A 24,754-nucleotide genomic window follows, 5' to 3' on the forward strand; every position below is an offset into this window, starting at 1 on the left:
TTTTGAGGAAAAGGGGCATTTGAAGCAACTCAGGATTAAACTATCCAATGATTGAACCTTATTTCTCCTAATAAAAAAAATTCTGCTAAAAATTACTGCAGAAAGTAATTTTTGATAGTTATTTATGCAGGAATAAATAAATTTTGCCAGAAATTTCTGTCGAAAATTAAATACTGCAAGAAATTACTGCAGAAAAAAATAATTTCTGCAGCAATGCACATTCTGAACAACTTTTTAAGCTTGTGAACATGTGCTTCCTTCTGTGTGGTCAAGTTAGGACTCCTGGCCATTCCGAAGTTGTCCCGCCCTGCCTTCAATGATTCCAGTCAATGTGCTTAATGATTAAAATATGCAATGAATTTGGTCATTATTATTATTATTTATGTCTCCATTTAGCTTGGTTCTTTGTTTGGGTAAATTCATTTAATAATAAGATTGTAACAGGGGATTAGCTCTACTCTCTACTCTACACTCTACCCTTGTTATAAGTTGTTGGGTCGTGAGATACCCGTGCGTCCGTTTTCACCAAATAACTTTTACATTGCATTATTAAAAATACAGATTTGTCCGTGCATGTACAAAAATCCGCACCAACGATTTATACGTCGAAAAAAATAATTAATACATAAGAATTGTCTACCTTCTGAGCCTAGCAGAGAAGTACTGGAAACACAAATTTGGTGAAGTCAAGCAACGTTGGTCGCGGAGAATCCACCTTTGGCAACTTGGAACCCGAGAGTTTCTCGAGGTTCGTATCCCACACTGAAGCACATGTAACACATGTGGCGCTTCCTTGGACAAGTGTCTTTGTTTGAAATGTGTTGTAGTAAATGGGTACCCGGTACCTTGGCAATGTACAAGCAGCTCGGGTTGTATACTCACCAGGGAGCTGAGAAGATTCTTTAGTGCACGTTGATCCATTGACCAGTGTGGTGTAGATTTATGCGCAATATAAATAGCCTTTTATCATTATTATAAGTATTATTAATAATATCATTATATCATGTACAGATAAAAATAAACAATGCAGCAAAGAGGGTTTGGGTGATCCTGACACAGCCAGGCTTGTTAGACTCATCATCAGCTCAGGGTCCTTGTCCCCTGCAGCCTTCTGCATTACCCAGATTGTCAGAAGGGCTGCATTTCTGGTAGCAAACCCGGGTACTCTCCCAATGTCAGCCAACAGATTGGGGGGCTACAAACTTAAGGCACCAAGCACAATGGGGTGTCGGACAACTTGGTATTTTGGATGCAAGCGTGACATTTCGAAAGCGAGGTAAGCATTTTTGCCTTGTTTTTTCCATGAATCTTTGTCGATCACATTAGTGTCAAAAGTGACAGAAAATTCAGTGAGATAAATGATTTCATTGGATTTATCAAAAAGGACAACATCACGTTTGTTGGCCTGGCTACGTCTGATGCTGTACACGGGCCTATTCAAAAGCATTTTGTATTTATCATTTTCCATGACGCCCTCTACATATACTGGGTCGTGCTAAGGATGGATGTCTGTGTCAAAATCACAAAGGTTGCGACGACGGTAATAAAATGATTGAGCTCCACCATCATGTCGTTTAAGATACTGTGTTTGTGCCAAGCTGGGCATCCACTGACAATGTGTTGGACAGTCAAATTAAATCCATTACATAATCTACATTTCATATTTACATTTTGATGCAAAATCACACATTGACGGTTTCGAGTGGGAATTATTGTTATTATTTTCTACACAATAGTGTCTTTTGAAGAAAATAGATGTGCAACCCAACCCAACCACAAAACAGTTTTTGTATATATTTTGCTTTCAAACATCATGAATGCTTCATACTACGGTTATAACGAATTCAAAGGGACCAACTATTTTAGTTCGTAATAACTTCAGTTCGTTGTAAGCATATATACAGCATATATGCAACAAATGGTTACATTGGTCAGTTCTTTATAAGCGTGTTCGTTATATACATAGTTTACGGTAGTATGCAAACCAGAGCAGGATGATATCATCTATTCCATCTATAACAAAACTTTTCTCAGTCCACAATTAATACTTTCATGAACTATCTTATTTATTAACACATACGTGGGGACACCGGGTTTAAAAAGTGCCCATCAGTCCATGCTGGTCGTAAGAGGAGACTGAATGGATTGAGTGGTCGGGCTCGGTGATTTGGTTAATTACGTTTAATCGTACTCCAAAGGCGTGGATTGTTGTTCACAATATCGATAACTGGTTTGTGGTCCTGGCTCGATTATTTACAGGCCTTCGTCATAGAGCTGGAATGTGTTAGAGAGTGCAGCGTTAAAAACAACAACAAAACATTATGAAAAATATACAATAGGCCTCAACAAAAATATCATTACTCAATCTGCTGTTGTTTATATACCCGCTGGTTTGCCTTATACGCAATCTGTTTCAGAGAATAATGGACACTATTATAATTCTCTGTTGTTGACGCAATATATTTCCAAAACTGTTTTACCTAAAGAATTAGGAACAGTTTAACACGTGCAGTATTTGTCAGTAACTCATACAAAATATAGCTAAGCTTAATTCTACCTAATCTATAAAACCAATCTTCTAGGTGTTTTATTCTTGGTAATTCTTAAAACAACGAGCAGAAGACAAACATATTACCATCTGTTAAACCTTAATTTTCGAAAATGTGCCTAACACCCATTTATTATGTCATGTAATGTATTCTTGATTCAAGGATAGATTAAACCAAATGACATTTACTAAATATCGAGAGATTCCACTGTAATTATATGATCATAAACATCCTTTCTCAATGCAATGGGACAGTCATTCCTCCTTTTTATCTATCAGTGAAAACGTAATTGTCTAATACAACATTAAAACTTTTTTCTGAATTAGGTTTGATTGGTTAATGCAATCCATATAAACGAATTTGCTCACCTTAAGAAAATGGATTGATTTTTCATTGTCACCCCTGCCTATTGGTCCTGAGAGAACTAAAACTCATTCCCACTTTGACGCTGCAGGACATCATTAGCCTTTTTGCCAACACCTGGTTTCATTTCTGGTCTGGGGCGGTCGGGTAGCCTAGTGGTTAAAGCGTTCGATTCCCGACATTGGTACAATGTCTGAAGCCCATTTCTGGTGTCCCCCGCCATGATATTGCTGGAATATTGCTAAAAGTGGCGTAAAACCATACTCACTCACTCACTCATTACTGGTCCATTCAAATCATGTTCACGGCTATTTTGCCTTTTATTGGCGTACATTTACTGATTCACGAAAGAAATGCAAATGTAGAATTATTCAATGAACTGTACTTCAAGTGAATGTTTAGTGTACTTGTATGACGTTACACAGACAAGCCGAATGTTTTATACATATACAGTGTCCGATATTGAAATCATACAATGCATTTAGTTGATCAATGTTCAGAATGGTCAAAGCAACTGCAAAGACAGTTACTCGCGTAGCAAATAATGGCATCAATCATTGCTATATAAGGTGTAAACCAAGATCTTGGTCCGGGCCATAGGAATAAGGTGCGTAGCTTGGTGCCCTGAAGGTATGTGAGTGTTCTGGATACTCCGTGGGAAGCCCTGTTTGATTCTTGCAGTTAGGGGAAGGGCGCTACCTTGCTGAATGATGTAAGGTAGTATTCGCGCAAACGCGCAACGTTGTTTCTCGGACGGGGTCACTGACAAAAGTCCGGCAAGTAATCTGGGGAATAATAGAACCAAATGCTTCAGGCCAATTGCTCCTAATATTAGGCTACCTCTCGCCTCGGGAGCAGCAAACGCGTACACTGCTGTCTGCTGTGGAACATTAGAGACAAAAAATTGACATTGAAGGCTTTGGCAACCATCTGTTTACACGGGCTAGACTGATCTTGTTTGTCTCTCTTTTGCAAGTCTATTTTACCATCAATCTGAATGAAAGAATTCAGTTTTGTTTGTTTACACCAGAAGCCGTTCTTTGCAGGTTGTATTTCACGCGAAACATGTCGACTGTGACCGATGCATGGGTAAAATAGTGTGTTTTGTAAACAAGTACCGAAGACCTGCACCGAACACTGCAACCCAAATAGCATTTTGATAATAATCATCAGTAGGGAACAGAGTGTGTTTGTTTATATTCACATCATTACGTCAGCTTACACATTGTGGAAATGCTCCTTTCGTTGGAGGTTTGGTATCAAACATGTGATAGATATAAGTATCGTAGTGTCAGGTGAGCTTTATATAACAATGGTTATAAAGTTTACTAGACTACAGCAACATTGTTTTGTCTCAACGCAGCTTGGAAAATATGTCTGTCACTAAATATGTTTCACTTGATCAAGTATCATTAGTAATTGTAAATTTGTAAATTTTCCGTATTTTTAAATACATGTAAGCAGTTGAGGATATGCATTTTCAATAGACGCATATAAACGAACCCCTTTCTGTACGAGGGACTTAAAATCTTATTCCCATTTCAATTTCCAATTGATGTAAACAGCAAAGACACTGGGCATGCAATCTCGGAACTTAGTGACAGAAATACATATTCAATAATCTACAGAAATTAAAGATGGCTTGAACATTAAGCAGAATGACATTCTGTTTACTTTTGGTTAAATCACTCTACCATATTTGCAGAATGTTGTGTTTTAAACATTGTGTTGTCAAGATGGGAAACAATTTAACAGCAGGTGATTAGATTAACCATTCATTACGAAATCCAAGTGAACAGAGCATATTGATGACATTTTTGTGACCCAATTGATTTTGCCATGACTATCATACAAAAATAACATACAATAACACTTTCTTGGTAAACCAGTAACCAGCTAATGTACATGTAGTAAACAGAAACATTAGTTTCTATATTATATAATACCAATCATATAAAACAAACATCTACCACACTCACCAAACACATAGTTTTTGCTGTACATTTATTTGATTACATTAAACAGCCGCTTGAAGGCATAGAATGGGCCCTTTAGATTTGCTACATTTTATAAAAAGCCCATATATATCTGCTTCATGTAACAGGTTAGACGGTATGTTGTTGTCAAACAAGGTATTGAGACTATTATTAACTGTAATAAATTATTATTCAGGGTTTGATTCCGTCTGTTGCTGAAATAAACACCCATATATTTACAATCATGTGTCACTTCTACATTTTGGCCATTGATCTTTTTCACAAATCGTGCCTGCCTGCTCGCTACCTTAAACATCACAATGTTAGTTTTGGAAATATTTAAAGACATTTTCAAATCTCCCAGTTCTTCCCCAGAATACACCCGTATATCGAACTCATCATATTAATGTTTGATGGGTTCAAATAGGGTGATCCAGAAGGCCAGGGCAGGATGAGTCATGCTGTGTGGCCAGGCATCATCTGCTGGAATACGGCGTTGGATTTCTGCATAACGAGAGTAGCCTGTCTTTAGCCATTAGGGCAGACGTTTTATTGAAGGAACCTGAAACGTCATATTGAAGGAAAGGTGTCGGCAGTATGGGTTGCTGTGTCATTTCTGATACACTTGCATTTTCAAAACAAGGACCAGTCCTCATCGACAAGTCACACAAAAACAGCGCATTTATCGATTGGGCCTTATATTATGCATCGATAACAGAAGACGGCATAACAATCATCACATACCAAATGTCAAGCTATTCTTTTTCGTTTGATGTATGTAGAGCTTCTCTTGGTGGTCATTTGTAGTAGGTGACGTACTCGGATATACGTGTTCTGTACTATGGTGGTCACGCATGGTCTACTGGATGATGCTTGAGGATACATGAAAGATTTCCCCTAAACCACTTAGGGTAATCATATTTGGTTGAAATTTCACATGTGTAATGATACATGTATGTATGGGTTATGTCTGAGTTTGCAGCACCGAACTATTAATCTTACCACTTTTACAGGTGTTATGATCGAGTAGGGTGTGACAATGGAGCCAGTAGAATACCGAGCAGTGATTAGGTTTTTATATTCGAAAGGTCGCACACCAAAAGAAACTTTCGATGAAATGAAAGCAACTTATGGGAAAGATGCCCCATCATATGACGTTGTTTAACACTGGCATTGCCAGTTCAAGTCTGGTCGGACATCTGTGGAAACAGCCATTGATGAGGACACGATCCATCAAGTAGAGACCGCCATTTTGGCAGACCGACGTATAACTGCCAGTTAACACAAGATGTCAAGATCAGTGTTGGGTCTGTGGAAAAAATCATCCATGACAATTTGAACATGCATAAGGTGTCTGCATGATGGATTCCCAGGTTGCTCACGCCTTTCCAAAAAAACAGGAACGTGTCAATTGCTCAAAGGATCTTTTGGACATGTGCCAGAAAAAAGAGGCAAACTTTTTTGACAGACTTATTACACAGGATGAAACATGGGTCCATCACTATGATCCTGTGTCTAAAGTTCAGTCGATGCAATGAAAGCATGTGGAGTCACCACCCCCAAAGAAGGCACGTGTCCAACCCTCTGCAGGCAAGGTCATGCTCACGGTGTTTTGGGACCAGCACGGAGTAGTGATGATGGATTTCTTGGCCAAGAGTACCACAATTACAGGAGCTTATTATGCTTCACTGCTGCGGAATTTGCGGGACGCTATCAAGCTTAAGAGGCGTGGCAAGCTGACCAAGGGTGTCCGTCTCCTGCAAGACAATGCTCCAGTACACAACTCTCATGTTGCCCAGACAGAAGCACGGTCCTGTGGCTATGAAATCCTTCCACATCCTTCCAACCATGAAGTCATTTTTGAAGGGAAAAAGGTTCACAGATGATGAAACACTGATTTCTGAAGTCAAGTCCTGGTTTGAGACGCAAAGTGAGGGCTTTTCACTCCATAGTTGCATAAAACGATGGGAGAAGTGTTTAACTCTTGGTGGTTCCTATGAGGAGAAAGACTAATACACATGCCAAGTTTCATTCCACTAGCTCCATCGGAAGTGGGTCAAGGGAAATCTTTAATGAACACCCCTCGTATATGCAAAGTTGTCCTATTTAAAAGAGTAATATATAAAACCCAGCCAGTTGTCATTCAAAGTCTACCCTACAAAAAACGTTTGTAGTTGTTCCCACTGAAAAGGCCTCACATTACATAACCAATGCATGTAAGCATCACAACAATTCCTGTATGACCAAAGAACTTGGTATAAATGACATATTAAAAATCCCCATTTAAGGCTAGTATGTTAACGGAGGAAACGATCTGCCCAAAGCATACCCCAGCTCTATCAACTTTGTTCAATCAACGTTTGTACTGGATTCCAAATAAACTGATCCAGTCTGTCAATCAAAATTGGCGCATGCGTCAGTTTGAGCCAATCAGAAGGCCGGGCGTGCTTTTCGGATTTGTCAGACTTACTTCCGTGGTCAAAAGATACCCGAGAAACGACGTGGCTACGTTTGTGCTATTTTCACTCGCGATATTCATTAGGTGTCGCTAGGATTAGATGTATACATTCCTTTACCCAAACCCACAGGATCGGGAGAAAAATATTTGAGGCTGATCAAGATGTGCGGTAGGCGTCACCATCAGTTAAATGTCGCCACCATCTACCAAGGGACCCACGTCTGCTCGAAGGTGAGTGTTTGCACGAATTTCCGCACTTTTGCACAAATGCATACTCAATACGGGTAAATGACAACGCGACGCAAGTTATGATTTTACGCATGTGATAAAGAAGGAAAAATGCTTGTAATTACAAAATCATTTTCGAGTTATGTATTTTGGCAACATCGGGCATTGAGTTAGCAGGTCATGTTGCTGAAATGTGACACGCGAGACGTCCGTGACACACTGTAAACAAATATGATAGTGATCTGATTTCGGTTAGTGCAGAACGAAGTCTACTATCATTTACATTGAAGTACGATTTGGTGGATATTGTATTTCTTAAAGTTAGCTTGTTTACTCTTTCTATAGGACATAATAATTTATTTTTAATAATATATTTTTAAGAAGGTTGAAAGTGATTTCCAATATCAGAATGCATGATACTTATTTCAAGTTACACAGAATTTGTAAAAACAAAGGCACTATCTCTTTGTCACACCTTTATCAGGCATTATCCAGAGTGGCTGATCAATTCTGGTACAGAATAAATTGTATAATTCTTAATACATTGCATATATAACTGTGATGAAATGTATTTAACCAAAAATTTAATTCTTTGCCATGATTGAGGAGATTGTCAATATTTGATAACTGTGCAAGAACTAGTGTTTATTAAGGATGATGATGATTGTCACATGTGATTTGTAAAATAAAATATATATTATTTAGTGTCATGTCCTAATTATTTCTTTTTACTAAGTAACAATCATGATGTCAACAGGTAATTTTGTTGATTAAAGCTTTGAACTTTTGACATATTTAAGTCTTTGGATGGCATTTAGAAGAGATACACAAAGGGAAGAGAATTGAAGGATGGTGGTGTTCCTCATTATTAAGAAGGAAGTTGACATCCATAAATTCTCTTCCTTATGAGATATTTGTTGTACTTGATTTACGTTTAGTTGTTAACAGTAATAATTCTTGGATTCATGACAAGTCTTTAGAATAATAGATCATATATGAATTTTAATTTGTGTTGTATATTTTATCAATGAATGTTCATTGATGGGAAGTACTGCAGACTGTGTCTTCAGATACTTTTGCCATCGCAGGTTTCCCTTTTCTGGAACATGGATCCGATTGATTTGCCATAACCATGGCAGTTACAGGTGCTCATTTTATCTTGGATCCTCTCAATGTTTTCCACTGTTTTCATATATATGTACCTTAATACTGGCAGTTTATTAAGTCCAATATTCTCGAAGAGTGACCAGGGATTTTTATCTAAGTTTAGACTTCCAAACTAAGTGCCCTATGCAAACAGATTGGGGAAAAATTAATAATGTATAATTTCCTTACATTCTGCATTATTTTAGGATGGCATAGACATGTTAAAACTTTTGAAGAGGGACAGTTTAATGACATTTGATACAGATTTGGGGCTGAATATCAGCCTCTGAGCAGGTCTAGATTTATCCTTGGTGACATGCCCAACCCCATAGATGCTTAAATAAAATATATGTTATGATTAATTTATTATATAATAAAACCAAAGTAGCATGCTAGTGAGGGGAAATAATGTACTGCTTTAGTTTTATCAACTATTCTTTATTTTTATTTATTAAAAAGACCCACTGACTCTATGCCTTTCAGGTTATATTGGTTTTACTTAGAGCACCGACAAAAAACGTGTGCAATGTAACTGTTGAAATCTATTTATATATATCCACAGGATTTGTAACTTGTGCTTGTGTTTGCGGTTTCAAGTACTTTCCATAAACTTAAATTATGATGGAAAGTAAAAACAAAATTTAGTTACCCCCTTTGGATGGATAATATATTATTGACATGCTGTAAATTGGCAATATATTATGATCTGTCGGAGATGAGTGCTTCGAAGTAGTGCAAGCTTCTAACTTTCAGCCATGGTGACTTTCTCATTGACCGATACACCATTACATCGGACATATGACCCATTCTCACTCCCCATATGCATATGCAATTTGACAACTAAAATAGAACCCCAAACAGATCATATATAACTCTCTTTCGATATGTTCAAGTTTCGCCGGCTGTGACGCCATAGCAAATAGCCAGTGGTTGTCCCCCCTAACGCCTAAAACGAGGACGGCAGCTTGTGGGCGGGGCTTATCGGTCGGGACTTGATGGGTCTATTGCAATAAAACTTGTACAATAATAAATTTCACTCTTTATGTGTTAAAACAATGTAAAAAGACCTTCTGAACTGAAATGTACAACATGAAACAATAATTAAAAACTAACGAGCCCTGGGAGGGAGGGTGGGAGTCTTTCTTTCTCGCCTTGAGGGAGAAGACTGAGCGTCATGGGTGAGGCACAGTGCCCTCGCGGTACCAGAAGCACGTGCAGATCGTGACCTGAGCAGCGGATCGGATTGCGTTGTACTTATCGAGTTAAACCAAAATAAAACTTAACTCATTATTTACCACAATATTGCTTCGTTCGGCAAAGGTACATGCAAAGGATTTGCTTGACTTTCTATCAGAAATGAATCAGGTTCAGTTCTGTTAAAACATTTGATTTTTCAAATTGTAAACCATCATCCAACATGACAAACTTAAGGGAAAACCTCAATCCTTCATCCATGGGGCTTTTGTAACAAATCGTGGTGACCATAGATACATTGAAATTTCTATCTTCGGAGGTTAAGGTAAATTTGTCAAAAATGAAAACAAATGCCATTCGAAGATAACAGTTACAGAGAAAACAATATGTTAAAACAATATGCTGGACTTCCTCATTGTTAACATTTATGTCAAATGTTGGGGAAGACATTTTCGGTGGAAGTAAGCATACTCATGGGCACCAATTGTGCTCCCGTGTTGCTGATCTGTTTCATTATGCATATGAACTTTTGTCCGGATAAAACTTAAGCTTTCGGTATATTGATTATCTGATATTGTTTGATTGTGATTCACGATCACATGCTCATGATATAATCAAACAATAAACTACGCTTTTGGCGGATATATCTTATGAATAAAGACAGGGTTCTACCACTGTACACGTCGAGAAAACCCTCATTCTCAGATATGCGTTTATGTTGAATCTACTGAGGCGACTGATTATGAAATGTTTACTTTCTTACTCTTACTTTGTTTACTTTCTTAGCAATGAGGTCGACAAGGAGTTTTGAGAAATTCACTGAAGTGCCTGACGCAAGCATTTTGTAAAGGGCACCGCTCTCCTCAACCATAAAACCTCACCACCCTGATACCCTACACCAGGAAGACTATTACTCTATTCATGGCATTCCCTGATGGACGATAATATATACCTCAAGCGGTTCACCATAGAGAATGACTTGAAATGGGGTCCTCCCTTTTGAGTATCGTCGGGTTACATGAAGACGCGTGACATATACACAAAGAAAATAGCTAAGCACACCCCTATTTCTGAACCATGACAAATGACAAAAATCATGGCATATGGGATGACTGACCAAGGTCATCAGATAGAACAAACATTTGACAACAAATAAAGAAGATATTGATGAGTTGTGATTGAAATTTCCTGACAAAAACATCATGGTAACACAGGTACTGTTTTTGACCTCAGACAATACCTAAAAAAAGTATTGCGCTGCAGGATTAAGTAAACAAGTTACGTTTGATGTTTCATGTGAAAATGTTCCTTAAAGTCTCTACTTGACATGATACGTGAAACAGATCAGTGGCGGGTTTAACCACCACGTGCCCGGATGACGCAATCAACCTTACGTCTCATGCCTCCAGTCAGACGTTGAATCTGTTTACGGGTCAACAACACCCACTCCTGATGCAATGCTGCTTCCAATTGGCGTAAATCTTGTACCGGAGGATTTCGAGCCTGTATGCGCCGCCCCAGAATATCCCAAACATGTTCAAAGGGGTTCAAATCCGGGCTCATTGCTGGCCAGGGTAGAGTCGTTATTGCATTGGTCCACATGTAATCAACGACTGCATGCGAACGATGAGGCCTGGCATTGTCATCCATGTTCTGAGGTCGAGTAGAGGGTGGTTGTCAAAATGAGGAACGACGACTGGCCTCAAAACGTTCCGGATGTACTGAGTCCCTATTAAGTTGTCCCTTAAAGTGACAAAATCCAACCTGCAATCATGAGAGGTACACCCACAAACCATTACCGAGCCCCCACCGTATGCAACAGTCGGTTTAACGTTCCTGGGGGTGTAGGCCGTGTTCCGGTGCCAACAAACTCCCGTTCTTCCTTCAGTGAGGTGGAGCAGAAAGCGACTTTAGTCTGACCAATGGATCCATCTCCAAGTTCTCGGATTCCAGTTCGGTCGAGCAATACAGCATGCTAAAGCATTGTGGTGATCTGAGACGAAGAAGGTCCCTGTCTTCGCGATGTGTCGTCACAGTTGTACATCACTGATCTGAGCATGTTTCTCGACTAAACGGATAACGACAGTGTGATGATACCTCAAATTCCGACCAATGGCATTACAAGACATTCCTGCATTATGCATTCCAACTATGTATCTTATCAGTGGGGGCAACTGCATAACAAAACTAAATAGTCAGTTCCGTTGATATCGAATTCGTGAAATGCAAATTTAGGAACAATAGGCATGCAGTTTCGTTTGGACAGCTGGCGAAATGTGAGATTGCAAGATCAAAATTGCCATATTTAAGGGTTCAAATGACCAATTGCTCAGCAAATTATAACCGAAGGAATAATTATTATTATACTCATGCTGTACCCATCCTTTCATATTCTGTTGGTGTTGTAGATTGGACGAAACAAGAACTTCAGGATATCGACACCCTCACACGAAGAATCATGTCAGACAACATATCCCACGACCATCATGTAGTCTTTCAGATTGACATGTGTATTTCGGTTTTCTGCTGGCTAAGAAAGGCTTTTGCGCGTATTTTTTTTGTAGTGCACCGAATGTACCTGATGTTTTCCTGCGAGCTTGCGCAGTGGCCTGTACTGCAATGCTGGAGAACGAAACAGTCGGAACGCTGTGAATTGTGTGTTTTTCTAAAAGTTAAATCTATGCCATCCAGACAGTTCACCTCGTACTTCCCTTAATTGCTTTAATCTACCAATTATAATGGGAGTGCTTGGTTTGATTACTGCGGAGGCTCTTCGTGAAGGGTAAGGCTCTCTGAACGACCACTGCATCGAAGTAATGTTCAGTGTATTGAGAGGGAGGGCAACCCTATACAGTCATTCGCTTGGAAGAAGTCGTCTGGTCTGGAAAGTGAAACAGAAAACTTTCTGTTTGCAAGTTCAGGACCTGTCACGACCCACTTGGAACCTGTGCCTTATTTTTGGTACCTCCCAATCTGTTGACTGACATTGGAAGAGTACCCGGGTTTGCTTCCAGGAATACAGCCCTTCTGACAATCTGGGTAATGCAGAAGGTTGCAGTGTTTGGGAGTCTTCACATTCTCTGAAATGTTCTGGGTGGGTTTGACAAGACAGCACTTCCTGGGAGAAGTCCCATTGGGCTGCGTGTAGAAGGGGCAAGGGCCCTGAGCTGATGATGAGCCTACCAGCCTGACTGTGCCAGGATCACCCAAACCCTCTTTGCAGCATTTCTTATATTTTAATCTGTAAATAATAATATTAATAATAATAATAATAACAACGATATTCTCTTCACAACAGCTCGAAACTTACATCAATTAATCCTTAACCACATGAGCTATCATTCTTAGAATCCGGTTAACTTGTACAATGCAATGATGCATCTTTATCGATGTCAGGTTAGACATTAGGAGACGTTCATCGAACATTTAGAATATACCGTTCATTGTAATCTCATCTGATAGCGTTTATGACCTATGTCAATGTGTATCCCGGTCTTTCCATTCGACCCCAAAGAAAATATATTTTAGGCCTTCGAAGCTAACATTCGAATAACAGTGAGTTTAAAACGCAATTATGTTTGTTATTGTCATCATCTTTGCCGAGTTTTCACAATTATTTCAATTTGAATGACCAGAAAAATACATGTATTTGAATTATTTATTACACCCTACCCTATCCTTATATAACTCACGGCGGGTAGGACTATTCAGTGGGTTAAGAGAATGTGCTGAAGAGAAAACGTCATCACAATAACAATCTGTACGGTGGGCTGGTACATGATACATGTCAGATTTTGAGTGTAGACACTGTTTCCCCTGCTTAAAAAGGTGTCGGGGGTCGCCGATATATACACCACTTGAATAACTTGTATTGTTGGACCTAAAACACCGCCTTTGCTAACCAATGGGTCCTCTGTATAGAGTAGTATACCACAGCTAACTTTCATATATATATGACATCACTAACCTGATCTACTCACCCGAAATCAGCTGTGTCCATCCCACTAACACCACCATAGTAAATATCCTTACACTCTCTATGTTGAACAACAAGGAAGTGTAATACCAAGTAAAACCGTGTTTAACGTTACGCTCACTACACACACATGTATATTGAGAGGTGTTTTTCACTAGCGATAATGTAACACCATGTGCATTTGAATTTATGAGGGGGTGCCTTCAATTCATAACAATACTTGGTTTAGAAAGGGGAGTTTTATAGACGTTTCCAATTCAAACAATAAGATTAATAAAGGACACAATCATATCTTAAATGTCTTCATGTTTCAGGATTGAAATCCCTGTCACACTTCCTCAGATACACTATATCCTTTTCAGATTGGACTCATGTATACAGGTTCTATGCAGGGATGTAACGAGACACACAGCTGCGTTTAGATCACACTATCTTCACTGACCCCCTTCGAACTACAGCTGTACGGTTGACGTCACACTTGTGGTACCAGGGTAGCTTCCATCTAGGGTACGTGCGCTGGCGATGTGAGCAATTCCTTTTAAAAAATAATATACACGGATAGCAGTTCCCTATTACGATCGCTATTTTATACGTTACCTTGACTTCGTGACCTGTTTCTAACCCACTATTGGAGCATAAACGTTCTTGTACCAGACCCAGGTCTTTGATTCGAATATGGTCGCGAATATAGAATCTGTGTCCCACCCAATATCATCATAAAAACTAAACAAGTATCAACAACAAGTATTAACGTGTAACTGAATTTTACATATCTATTGTGACGTTATGTATGGCATGTCTTATTACCACGAGGGACAGAACTATCATGCAATTAATTCTGTAATACTACACAGCACACAATTAATGATTACAAATAAAGATATGCATAACTACGTTACATTTAATAGCCCGAGTGTCGCTATCTTGTCACACAATTTCCCTGCACAAGTGCAGCACTATTATGGTTATAATGTGCCGTGTTTTCTGCACTATTGTTCATGACTTCTTGCTACTTTTTCAGAATATCAGGGGATTGAGGCGCCATCGCAGCAAAATAACAGCACAACATAGTAATCGTGTGTTCAGCTACATTCAATAATATTATATGCTGTACTATTTATATAACTAAAACTAAAAGCTACAAAACCCTTTCCATTATCATAGTAAGCAGAGTTGTCCGACTACATCATAAAGATGTGTTGATGAATCACTATCAAATACTGATGACGGCATGTGTTTGAAAGGTGAGGGCACTTGCAAAAACATACACAACATGGACCACAGGCTTTATTAATGTGAACTGTGTTTTGTACATCCAAAATGCTTCAATACCCCATATGCTATAAAGTTGTATCTCCGTCACAACATGTGTTGTGAGCTTGGGTTATGCCGTCGCTCGAGCATGCATGCGGATGCCACCTATTCCATGTGCATGACGATTCTTTCATTTATGACGTAAATCGCTGTATTCGCTCCAATTGCGTAGATCGGTGCTCATGACGACAGTCACTGGATTGTCTTGTCCAAACTGATTATGTACAGAGGGCCGTGATATAGATGGAATATTTCTGCCTGCACTGTTTTTAACAAATAACAATGTATTCAACGTGTTCTCTCTCGTTGCTAAGTTATAAGACCCCAGCGACTCAATTGCTTTGTGCTCCAACCATGTGAAATCTCTGACTCGGGATATTTTACTTAATGTGCTGTGCTTATAACTAGTGTCTGTTTACTGTTCTTTGTCTACTTTCTGTTACCACGAAACGAGCCCTTACACAACGCATGATACTTCCTTACGTTCAGATTCTCAACGAGTGAGAAAAGAGTGTTTTAGTTCAATACAATATGTCTGCTTTTGGGTGTATTATTGGGTGATGCGTGCGCGCTGGTGAATCCGAATCTGTCTCATGTTCACAAGTCAAACCACTGGAGTGTGCTTTTGATTTTAAGATATTTTAAATCTGCATCCTCGGTGAAATACACCGAGCCTACGCGTTGAACAGACAATGCTTTTAGATAGTGGTCAAATGTTTCTGAGCAACGTATACATTCTCGTACCTTTTTTGGTTGAGTCCGTCCGGGATTCGAACCCACACTGCAAGAGTGAGGCAACTACTCCCAGCACCCACTCAGCCACCCACTCAGCCCCTACGTGTATCCCTATGTTGTGGATGTTAATTCACATAAACAGCTCAAGTGTGTTTTTATCTTTTCATAATCCTAGTAGTGCTACATGTGGGTCCCGTGTAGATCGTTTAGCTATGATGTGTTGTCATTGATAGTACTAAACAACCTCTGCTTCTTTCAACCTACTGTAGATGCCATTAACTGTTAATGAAACGTCAGCGCCAGAGAGGAACCAATCTCGATTATCAGCCGAAACAGATTCACTTGGGTGTAAAAGGCATTGGTGGTGATCAAATGGAGCACTAATAATCAGGGATGACACCAGGTGTTCTGGAATTTCTTTATGCAGATTTTGTTGTGCTAAAATGCATACAAACTACGGGTTATAGGATACCATTGTGATTTGATGGTGTTATGAGGGGTGTTTGCCAAATACTATGTTTGTTTTCGATTTCTTATCCTACGACTGAACCTTCTTTAATATTAACGTTTACGGATCCACCAACCCAAGTCTGAAAAATGCAATTAATCATTTTACTACCTGAACAATCTGTGTGCTTACAATTTCAAAAAATGAACCTGCTAAATAACAAGAAAACAAATCAAACAACGTATATTCCGTTTAACTGAAATACATGTGGCATATGTGATCCTGACACTGACTTGAAAGTAAATACAATAATGGCAAACAATAAGACTTGTGGGCAATCCCATTTGTATAATGGGGTATTATACAGGTTCATTTTGTGTATCAACACTGTTTTCTCTGCACATGCAAATGGTGGACCGAATCGATTATATATCAACCTCTTCCAAAATTGATTCGTTAGACGTAGATTGCCACCCATCTGATTTATGTATAGTAAAATTAACAATAGCTAGCTTACTCGAGGAATACATAAACATGTCCTCGAAATAGACGTATCTGTTCTACTCACCCCGTGTCAGTTGTATCCATCCCACAAGCACCACCACACCGAGTACCCCGACACCCGCCATGTTGACGAACGAGGAAGTGAAATACCCAGTCAAACTGTGTTAAACGTTACGCTCACTGCACATCTACTGAGCGTGTTTATACATTTTCAAGAATGTAACTCAAGAAGCCACACAACTTCGGTTTCGGTCAATCTATCGGTACAATGTAGGCCAGTTGGGTAGCGTGTCAACAGCTCTTCTCCCGACATTACGCAACCAGGCATGCATGTGACCCACGGAGTGAGGTTGACATCACGACAGTGGTAGCAGGGTAGCTGTCATCTCAGTTATGCTCAGGTGCGGTCTGCCATGACAACGTTCAGTGAGGCCTTGGACATTATTACATTAACTCGTTGCGGACTACAACATATCTATTTCGCCCAATATATATAAAGGGTGTCACAGGGTCGCTTAGACATGAATCACTTGCATAACTTGTTTCATTGGGCATATATTCGATATCCTTACGTCACAGACATTGCGTTACAGTGCGTCTCAGTTTAGACAAATGTACAAAAGCTAACCTTCAGTGATACTATGGGGGTATTTCCGGATTACAGACTAAGCTATGCATTACTAATTTACATTTCAGTATTAAGTTGCCGGAGTCTCGCGTACTTGGACTTGTGTATCGCTGTTATGGACGTGTCGTGTTTTCGGCACTGCACACAGTATGTTTCTTTCTCGATATGCAAACGCCACTTGTCCTCTCTCGAGTCTCTGTTTTTTATCAAACTTATAGTCTGTAATGAATTCATGGCTTTGGCCGACCAGGTAAACTATCCGACTCGGGACAGTATACTTCATGGACTTTAGGTTGTATTTATTGTTTTTTGAATGTTTCCCGTCAAAAATACCTTACACAAGGCATTTTTCTTCTTTACAGATTATCAATTAGTGCGAAAAAATCCTTCTTGAAGAAAAGCTCAAGATGTAAGTGGTACTGTTTAATGAATAATGTCTACGTAGCTGCTAGCTCGTTGATGAAAATGATAAAACACAGCCTGATGTTTTTTAACAAGAAAAGAGTTGTTTATTAAATTAAAACATCATTGGTGTTACCATGCATTATTGTTGTAGAAGAGTCGAATATATCCAAGAGGCGATATGTATCTGATGACCCACAAGTTACTGTTCCCATGAGATCAACCCATTTCTGTTCTCCCTCCGCCGTGGTATTGCTGTAATATTGCTAAAAGCGGCGGAACTCACTCGCTCACTCACTCACTCACTCACTCACTCACCGTCTCAGAGTCAGTACGCTGCGTCGGGTATCCATGTTAAACCGTGGCATGAAAACTAAGTGTCTGTCCACTTTAGCCTCCTCTTATGTCAAGCGAAGGTTACTGATGATCAGTGCTACACCAGAATCCCTGCGGATATATTCTTGATGTGATAACATGATATTCAAACTGTCACTTACTCAGTCTTTGTAGAACTTATCTAATCAATTATTATATGACGATCTTGAGTAACCATTGAGTTTCGTATCAAGATTCACCTGTACGTTCCTGAGACCCCAGAATAGAGGAAATACATACAGTATATTTGTCATTTTTTGTTAAGTAAATAGGGTCTCCTCTTCAAGTAACCTGACAACAGGGAATTGCATGTTATCATGAATGGGACACCACAAGTAACCATGCTTGTGTGCTAACCAATGAAGACGTCCCTGTGTACAGACAGGACGAACTTGTGTAAAGGCCAGTGATGACGTCATTTATTATTGCCTAAAGAGAATTTGCTTGCATCGTGACCAGAGAGGACGTCCCGCATAACTGACTACAGAGGATCTGCTTGTTTATTGACGATAGTGGAAGCACTTGTACACTGACCAGTGATGACATGCTTGAGGACTGACTATATAGGACGAATTTTTATATTGACCAGGCAGGGTATGATAGTGAACTGACCAAAGAGGACGTCCTTCATTACTGACTTAATATAATGTCCTTGTGTGTTGACCAGAGAGGACGTCCTCTATCACTTACTAGGTAGGACGTGCTTGTGTACTGATCAGAGCGGAGGTGCTCTTGTACTGACTATATATGACATATAGGTGTACTGACCTCAGAAGACGTGTTTGTGTGTTGATGAGAGAGAACGTCATTATTTCGGACAACAGAGAATGTGATTGTGTCTTTGTTACTGACCAGAGAGGGCACGTGTATGTGTTGACCAAAGAGGACATCCTTTATTACTTACTAGAGAGGACGTCGTTGTTTACTGATCAGAGGGGAGGTGCTCTTATACTGACTGTAGATGACATCTCGGTGTTCTGACCTTAGAAGACGTATTTGTGTGTTGACCAGAGAGGACGTCCTTTATTACTTACTAGAAGGGACGTGATTGTGTAATGGTCAGAGATGAGAAGCTCGTGTATTGACTATAGATGACATCTTGGTGTTCTGACCTTAGAAGACGTGTTTGTGTGTTCATGAGAGAGAACGTCATTATTACGGACAACAGATAAGCTGGGGCAATATTACTTTGTATTTTGTAGATCAAACATAGCTTACCTTTCCTCCTTTGTTCTAATAACGTTTCTCATCCTGTTTCAAAATACAGATGTTTGTGCGAAGTATGCTTTGCTGAGCCCAGTAACTGTTCTGGCAACTTCTAGTTGGAGATTTTCTGAGTTGATAATTCTACATAACACCCACCCCACATTTCATTCGCATGTTCGAAATGGGGTTTCATGAACATTGTATATACTTTATTTAATGTATTTCTGTTCAATATGAATTTAATTTTCTCATTGAAGTTATCATTTTTTATGTTGATTTAATTATGTTATCTACGTGAGAGGACTACTTTCCTTTTGATGCAAACGTTATCCCCAAATGTTTATGACTTTGTACATTTTTAACTTTACATTCATCAAAGTACAAGGTTATAACGTCTGATACATCTTTTAATGAAAATATAACCGCTTCTGTTTTATCTGGGTTGAATTTCATTGACCAGCTTTTTGCCCAGTTACACAGCTTGCTTAGGTTTAAAGTTAGAGTTGATTCAACTAGTTTATTATCTGGTGAAGAAAAGCCGAGTGCTATATCGTCAGCAAAGAGTCTTGTTATGCAATCTAATTTATTGTTTACAAATACAATGAATAAAAAGGGCCTAACACAGACCCCTGTGGAACGCCAGCCTTCAAAATCCTTGGCTTGGACAGAGCCCCGCTTACAAATACTGACTGAGTACGATTGCTAATGTAACTAGACAGCCATTCAAGTAAATTCCCTTTTATACCATACATTGCTAATTTGTACGTAAGCCCTCTATGCCAGACACGATCAAATGCCTTTGACTCATTGCAAAAAACATAAATATGTTTCTCTATTATCTGAAGATATAAATATTTGTGTATACAATACAATTAATTTATGGACAGTGGAATGGACTTTTTGAAAGCCAGACTGGTATTTATATAACAATTTACTGTCATGAAAATAGTTATAAAGATGCTTAAATACAACACTCTCTTTACCAGTGTAACTAATGAGTGTTATTGGTCTGTAATTTGTCACAACTGAATGATCGCCTTATACAATGGCATAACATGCGCTCTTTTCCATTCTGTTGGATATGCATTTAAAGCCAATGAATGATTGAACAATATACATAAAACATAAAACTAATGCTGTTTACTGTTTTCTTTAATAGGTTATGACTTATTCTGTCTTTATCAGATGCCTTATTAATTTGAAGACATTTTATAACGTCAGATATTTCATTTTCTGAGACAGTTAATTTGTCCAAAATACTCTCAGTGCGTTGCTTGAAATATGGGAATTTTTCCCGTTCTTCAGTTAGGGTAGATATGGAGGGTATTCATTTAATCTCTCTGATTTTTCTAAATCTGAAAATACAGTGGGACAGTCACCTGTATCTTGTTTCCTTATCGGGGGAATGCTTGAAGTCGTTCCAGAGCTTTTTGACAATATATCTTAATTTCCAATATGATTGTTTATTTACTATGTATAGTTCCGAAAGAAATTCATCGATGTTAAAATAGAACTTTCCTTTCGCATAACTTTTCATGTTGGTGATTTCATTGCGTTGTTTTTTGTATGCAATAATATCTGTCTTCTTATTACTCCTTTTTTAATTTCTTTCGTAACCTATTACGTTTCCGACACTCCTTTCTGAAATTTGAATCAAACCATGGTTTGTCATTGGTCGAATAGTGACAATTTTAGACGGAATACATTGTGTTACAAAATCATTCAATCTTTCATACAGCACTTCACACATATCATCAACATTTGTACATTCATTAAATAATACAGATCTATTTGTAATGTATATGAGATCATTTATATTAACAAAGTCTCCTTTGTTATAACATAAAACCTTGCGTTTATAAGCTATCTTTGTGCATATGTGTGTGTCCATTTCCATATAGGCACCTCTGTGATCAGATATTGTCGATCACACCACTGACCTTAACATCAACATCTTCACTAACAATGATTGGATCTAAAGTGTGCTAGAGTTAAAAGTGACTCTGGTGGGCTAAAAACAACAACATTTCTTATATTTTTTCTGTGTAAAATTTCGTGCATATGATTTTGTCTGTTAGATAATAAATTTTCATTTATCTCACCGACAATCATGATTGTACTAGATATATCCAATGCAACTTGTATATAATTATCTAAACGACTCCAAAACTGTATAGAATTGTATTCTGGTCTGTAAACAACACAGAGTAATAAAGGCCCTTGAGGAAGAAATATTTTTATCCATATACTTTCATCAGTAATATGTTCTAGTTCTTTTATTCTTTTGTGTGTTAAACACTTAGTGATATATATCATAACCCCTCCCCCAAGGCATTTCTATCTTTCCGAACTGGATCATGAAATGATTGCCACTGTGAAGGTTCATTATATACAGATTCATCTAGATGTGTTTCAGTGAAACCAACTACATCATATTCAGACATATATCCTGTAAGATATCTTTGCTTATTACGGACACTCCTGGTATTTAAATGGAAGATGTATTAACAATATGAATGCGAGAATTACATTTACATTGCCGAGATAAGCCTGCGGAACAGACAGGCACAGTCGAGCGTTACAAGCTTTCTTTTCTAGTGATAAAATATAATGCATTATGTCCAGCTCGTTCAAAAGAATCTTTGTGATAGAAGATTGGCAGATAAACAATTGACACAACATATTAGGAAACTTTACAACAATATACAATCATTGGTCACCAATGAGACCGAGTGATTCACGTCTTATTGGTATATAATGTACAAATGTTCCTTGTACCGGGCCTGCTCGTTCATCATATTACATCCACTTTCTCAATTTGAAGCTATAGACGCGCAATAGACCCCCAGGAAGTAGTTTATATGTTCTATGTTGACAATGTGGACAATTGCTCCATATTATCTTTGTAAAGGATAAAAATACCCCAACTCATTCAGGTATCAACGCATTTCTAACCAAGGGTAGCCCACTGGTGGCCCACTGCCCCAGGTCTCTCTGAGCTCGATGCTCGTGGGTATTAATCCAACATTCTCCAATCTCAAGATGTTTGGTTTGTTAGCATCAGTTCCGAGGTCGTGGGTTTCAAGAAGATGTTACATGTCTACGATCTGCGTCACTTCGGGTGTTTCTGACACATTAAATTTATACGACGTATTATGACTGATGACTACTCAGACAGGTAAAATAATACACTAACTATCTGATAATGTTCAGTTGGCATATATTGTTAAATAATTGTGTACATTGAACATATGAGAGAGAGAGACAGACAGACAGACAGAGAGAGTGAGAGAGGGGAGAGAGATAGTGAAAGAGAGAGAGACAGAGAGAGAAAAAGAGAGAGAGGTAGAGAGAGAAAGAGAGACAGAGACAGACAGAGAGAGAGAGAGAGAGAGAGAGAGAGAGAGAGAGAGAGAGAGAGAGAGAGAGATGTTCTACAGGAGTGGACACAATAACGAAACCTCATGATCACATTTCAGTATGGCCACTGAAATCCATTTTTTATACAATTTATACAAAGGACTTTCCTTCTAAGTCATAAGGTAAACACCTACCTTTCAGTGATGTATACATACTCGAGGAATTCATAAACATGTCCTCTAAATAGAAGGATCTGTTCTACTCACCCCGTGTCAGCTGTATCCATCCCACTATCACCACCACACCGAGTACCCTGACACTCGCCATGTTGACGAACGAGGAAGTGAAATACCCAGCCAAACTGTGATAAACGTTACGCTCACTGCACATCTATTGAGCGTTTTTATACATTTTCAAGAATGCAATTCAAGGAGGAACACACCTTCGGCTGTGATCAATCTATGGTTACAATGTAGGCCAGTTGGGTAGCGTGTCAACAGGTCTTCTCCCTACATTACCCTACTAGGCATGCATGTAGCCACGGAGTGAGGTTGACTTCACGACACCATCTCAGTCATGATCAGGTGCGGTCAGCCATGACGACGTATCAGCGAGGCCTTGGAAATTACTTACATTAACTCGTTACGGACTACAACATATATATATTTAATATATATAAAGGGTGTCACCGGGTGTTATATTATTTATGTCAAAGTATCACCGGGGTCGCTTAGACATGAATCACTTGCATAACTTGTTTTATTGGGCATGTATTCGATGTCCTTACATCACAGACATGGCTAACAAGTGCGTCTTAGTTTAGGTAAATGTACAGTAGCTAACCGCCAGTGATGTACACATACCACGAGGCAATGGGGATATTTTCCGGATTATAGACTAAAATATGCAATTTACATTTCAGTGGTAAGTTGCCGGAGTCTCGCGTACTTGACACACAATTCACCCTTATGGTTAGGACGTGCCCTGTTTTCGGCACTGCACACAGTATGTTTCTTTCTCGATATATAAGCGCCACTTGTCCTCTCTCTTTGCTCTGTTTTTTATCAAACTTATAGTCTGTAATGAATTCATTCCTTTGTCCCACCAGGTAAACTATACGACTCGGGACAGTTTACTTCATGGGCTATAGGTTGTATATATTTTTCTTTGAATGTTTCCCATCAAAGAGACCTTACACAACGCATTTTTTTCTTTATAGATTATCAATTAGTGCGAAAAAAAGCGTCTTCAAGAAAAGTTCAAGTGGTACTGTTTAATGAAATACGTCTAAGTAGCTGCTAGCTCGCTGATGAAAATGATAAAATACAGCCTGATTATTTTTAACCAGAAAAGAGTTGTTTTATTAAATTAAAACAACATCTGTGTTACCATGCACTATTTGTTGTAGAAGAGTCGAATGTATCCAAGATGCGTCATGTATCTGATGACCCACAAGTTACTGTTCCAATGAGATCAACCCATTTCTGTTCTCCCTCCGCCGTGGTATTGCTGTAATATTGCTAAAAGCGGCGTAACTCAATCACTCATTCCCTCACTCCCTCCCTCACTCACTCATAAGATGTCAATGAGTAACAGTGTGGAAGTACTTCTTGGTGGGAGCTGTTGAAAACTGGCCAGACAAATTATGTTCTCTGGTGCAGGCCGCCATATATAATTGTCCACCCATGTTTTGGAATACAAGATTTAACAGAGTTATCTAAAAATGCGAATCGAGACACTGAAAGAGAAATCTGATTCTCTGCGTATTTTGAGTTTCTAACAAACAACCTGTGTTCGCTGAATCATCCATCTTCTGCATGCGGCTCAAGGCTATGTCATATACCAACATATTAGGCATAATGTGATGTTTACACTGCATTTCGTCATGTTCA

General features: G+C 38.9%; 1 protein-coding gene across 3 annotated transcripts in view; it reads right to left on the reverse strand.

The window, feature by feature from the left end:
• Positions 1–23,188, reverse strand: part of LOC139478829 (receptor-type tyrosine-protein phosphatase epsilon-like) — a 59,324-nt gene extending 36,136 nt beyond the window's left edge. The window contains exon 1 of one of the 3 annotated variants that reach the window (XM_071261490.1): positions 23,129–23,188. Coding sequence is in view for 1 of the 3 variants with exons in the window: in XM_071261489.1 (XP_071117590.1) it covers positions 16,956–17,016 (61 nt within the window). In the remaining 2 variants the exon portion in view is untranslated. Of the gene's footprint in view, positions 1–16,955; positions 17,243–23,128 lie in introns of those variants that run through there. The other 2 variants (XM_071261491.1, XM_071261489.1) reach the window with 2 other exon arrangements.
• Positions 23,189–24,754: the final 1,566 nt, after the last annotated feature.

Source organism: Haliotis cracherodii, unplaced genomic scaffold (assembly GCF_022045235.1).
Source record: "Haliotis cracherodii isolate W230 unplaced genomic scaffold, xgHalCrac1.p SCAF_4, whole genome shotgun sequence".
NCBI classification, from domain to species: Eukaryota; Metazoa; Mollusca; class Gastropoda; order Lepetellida; family Haliotidae; genus Haliotis; species Haliotis cracherodii.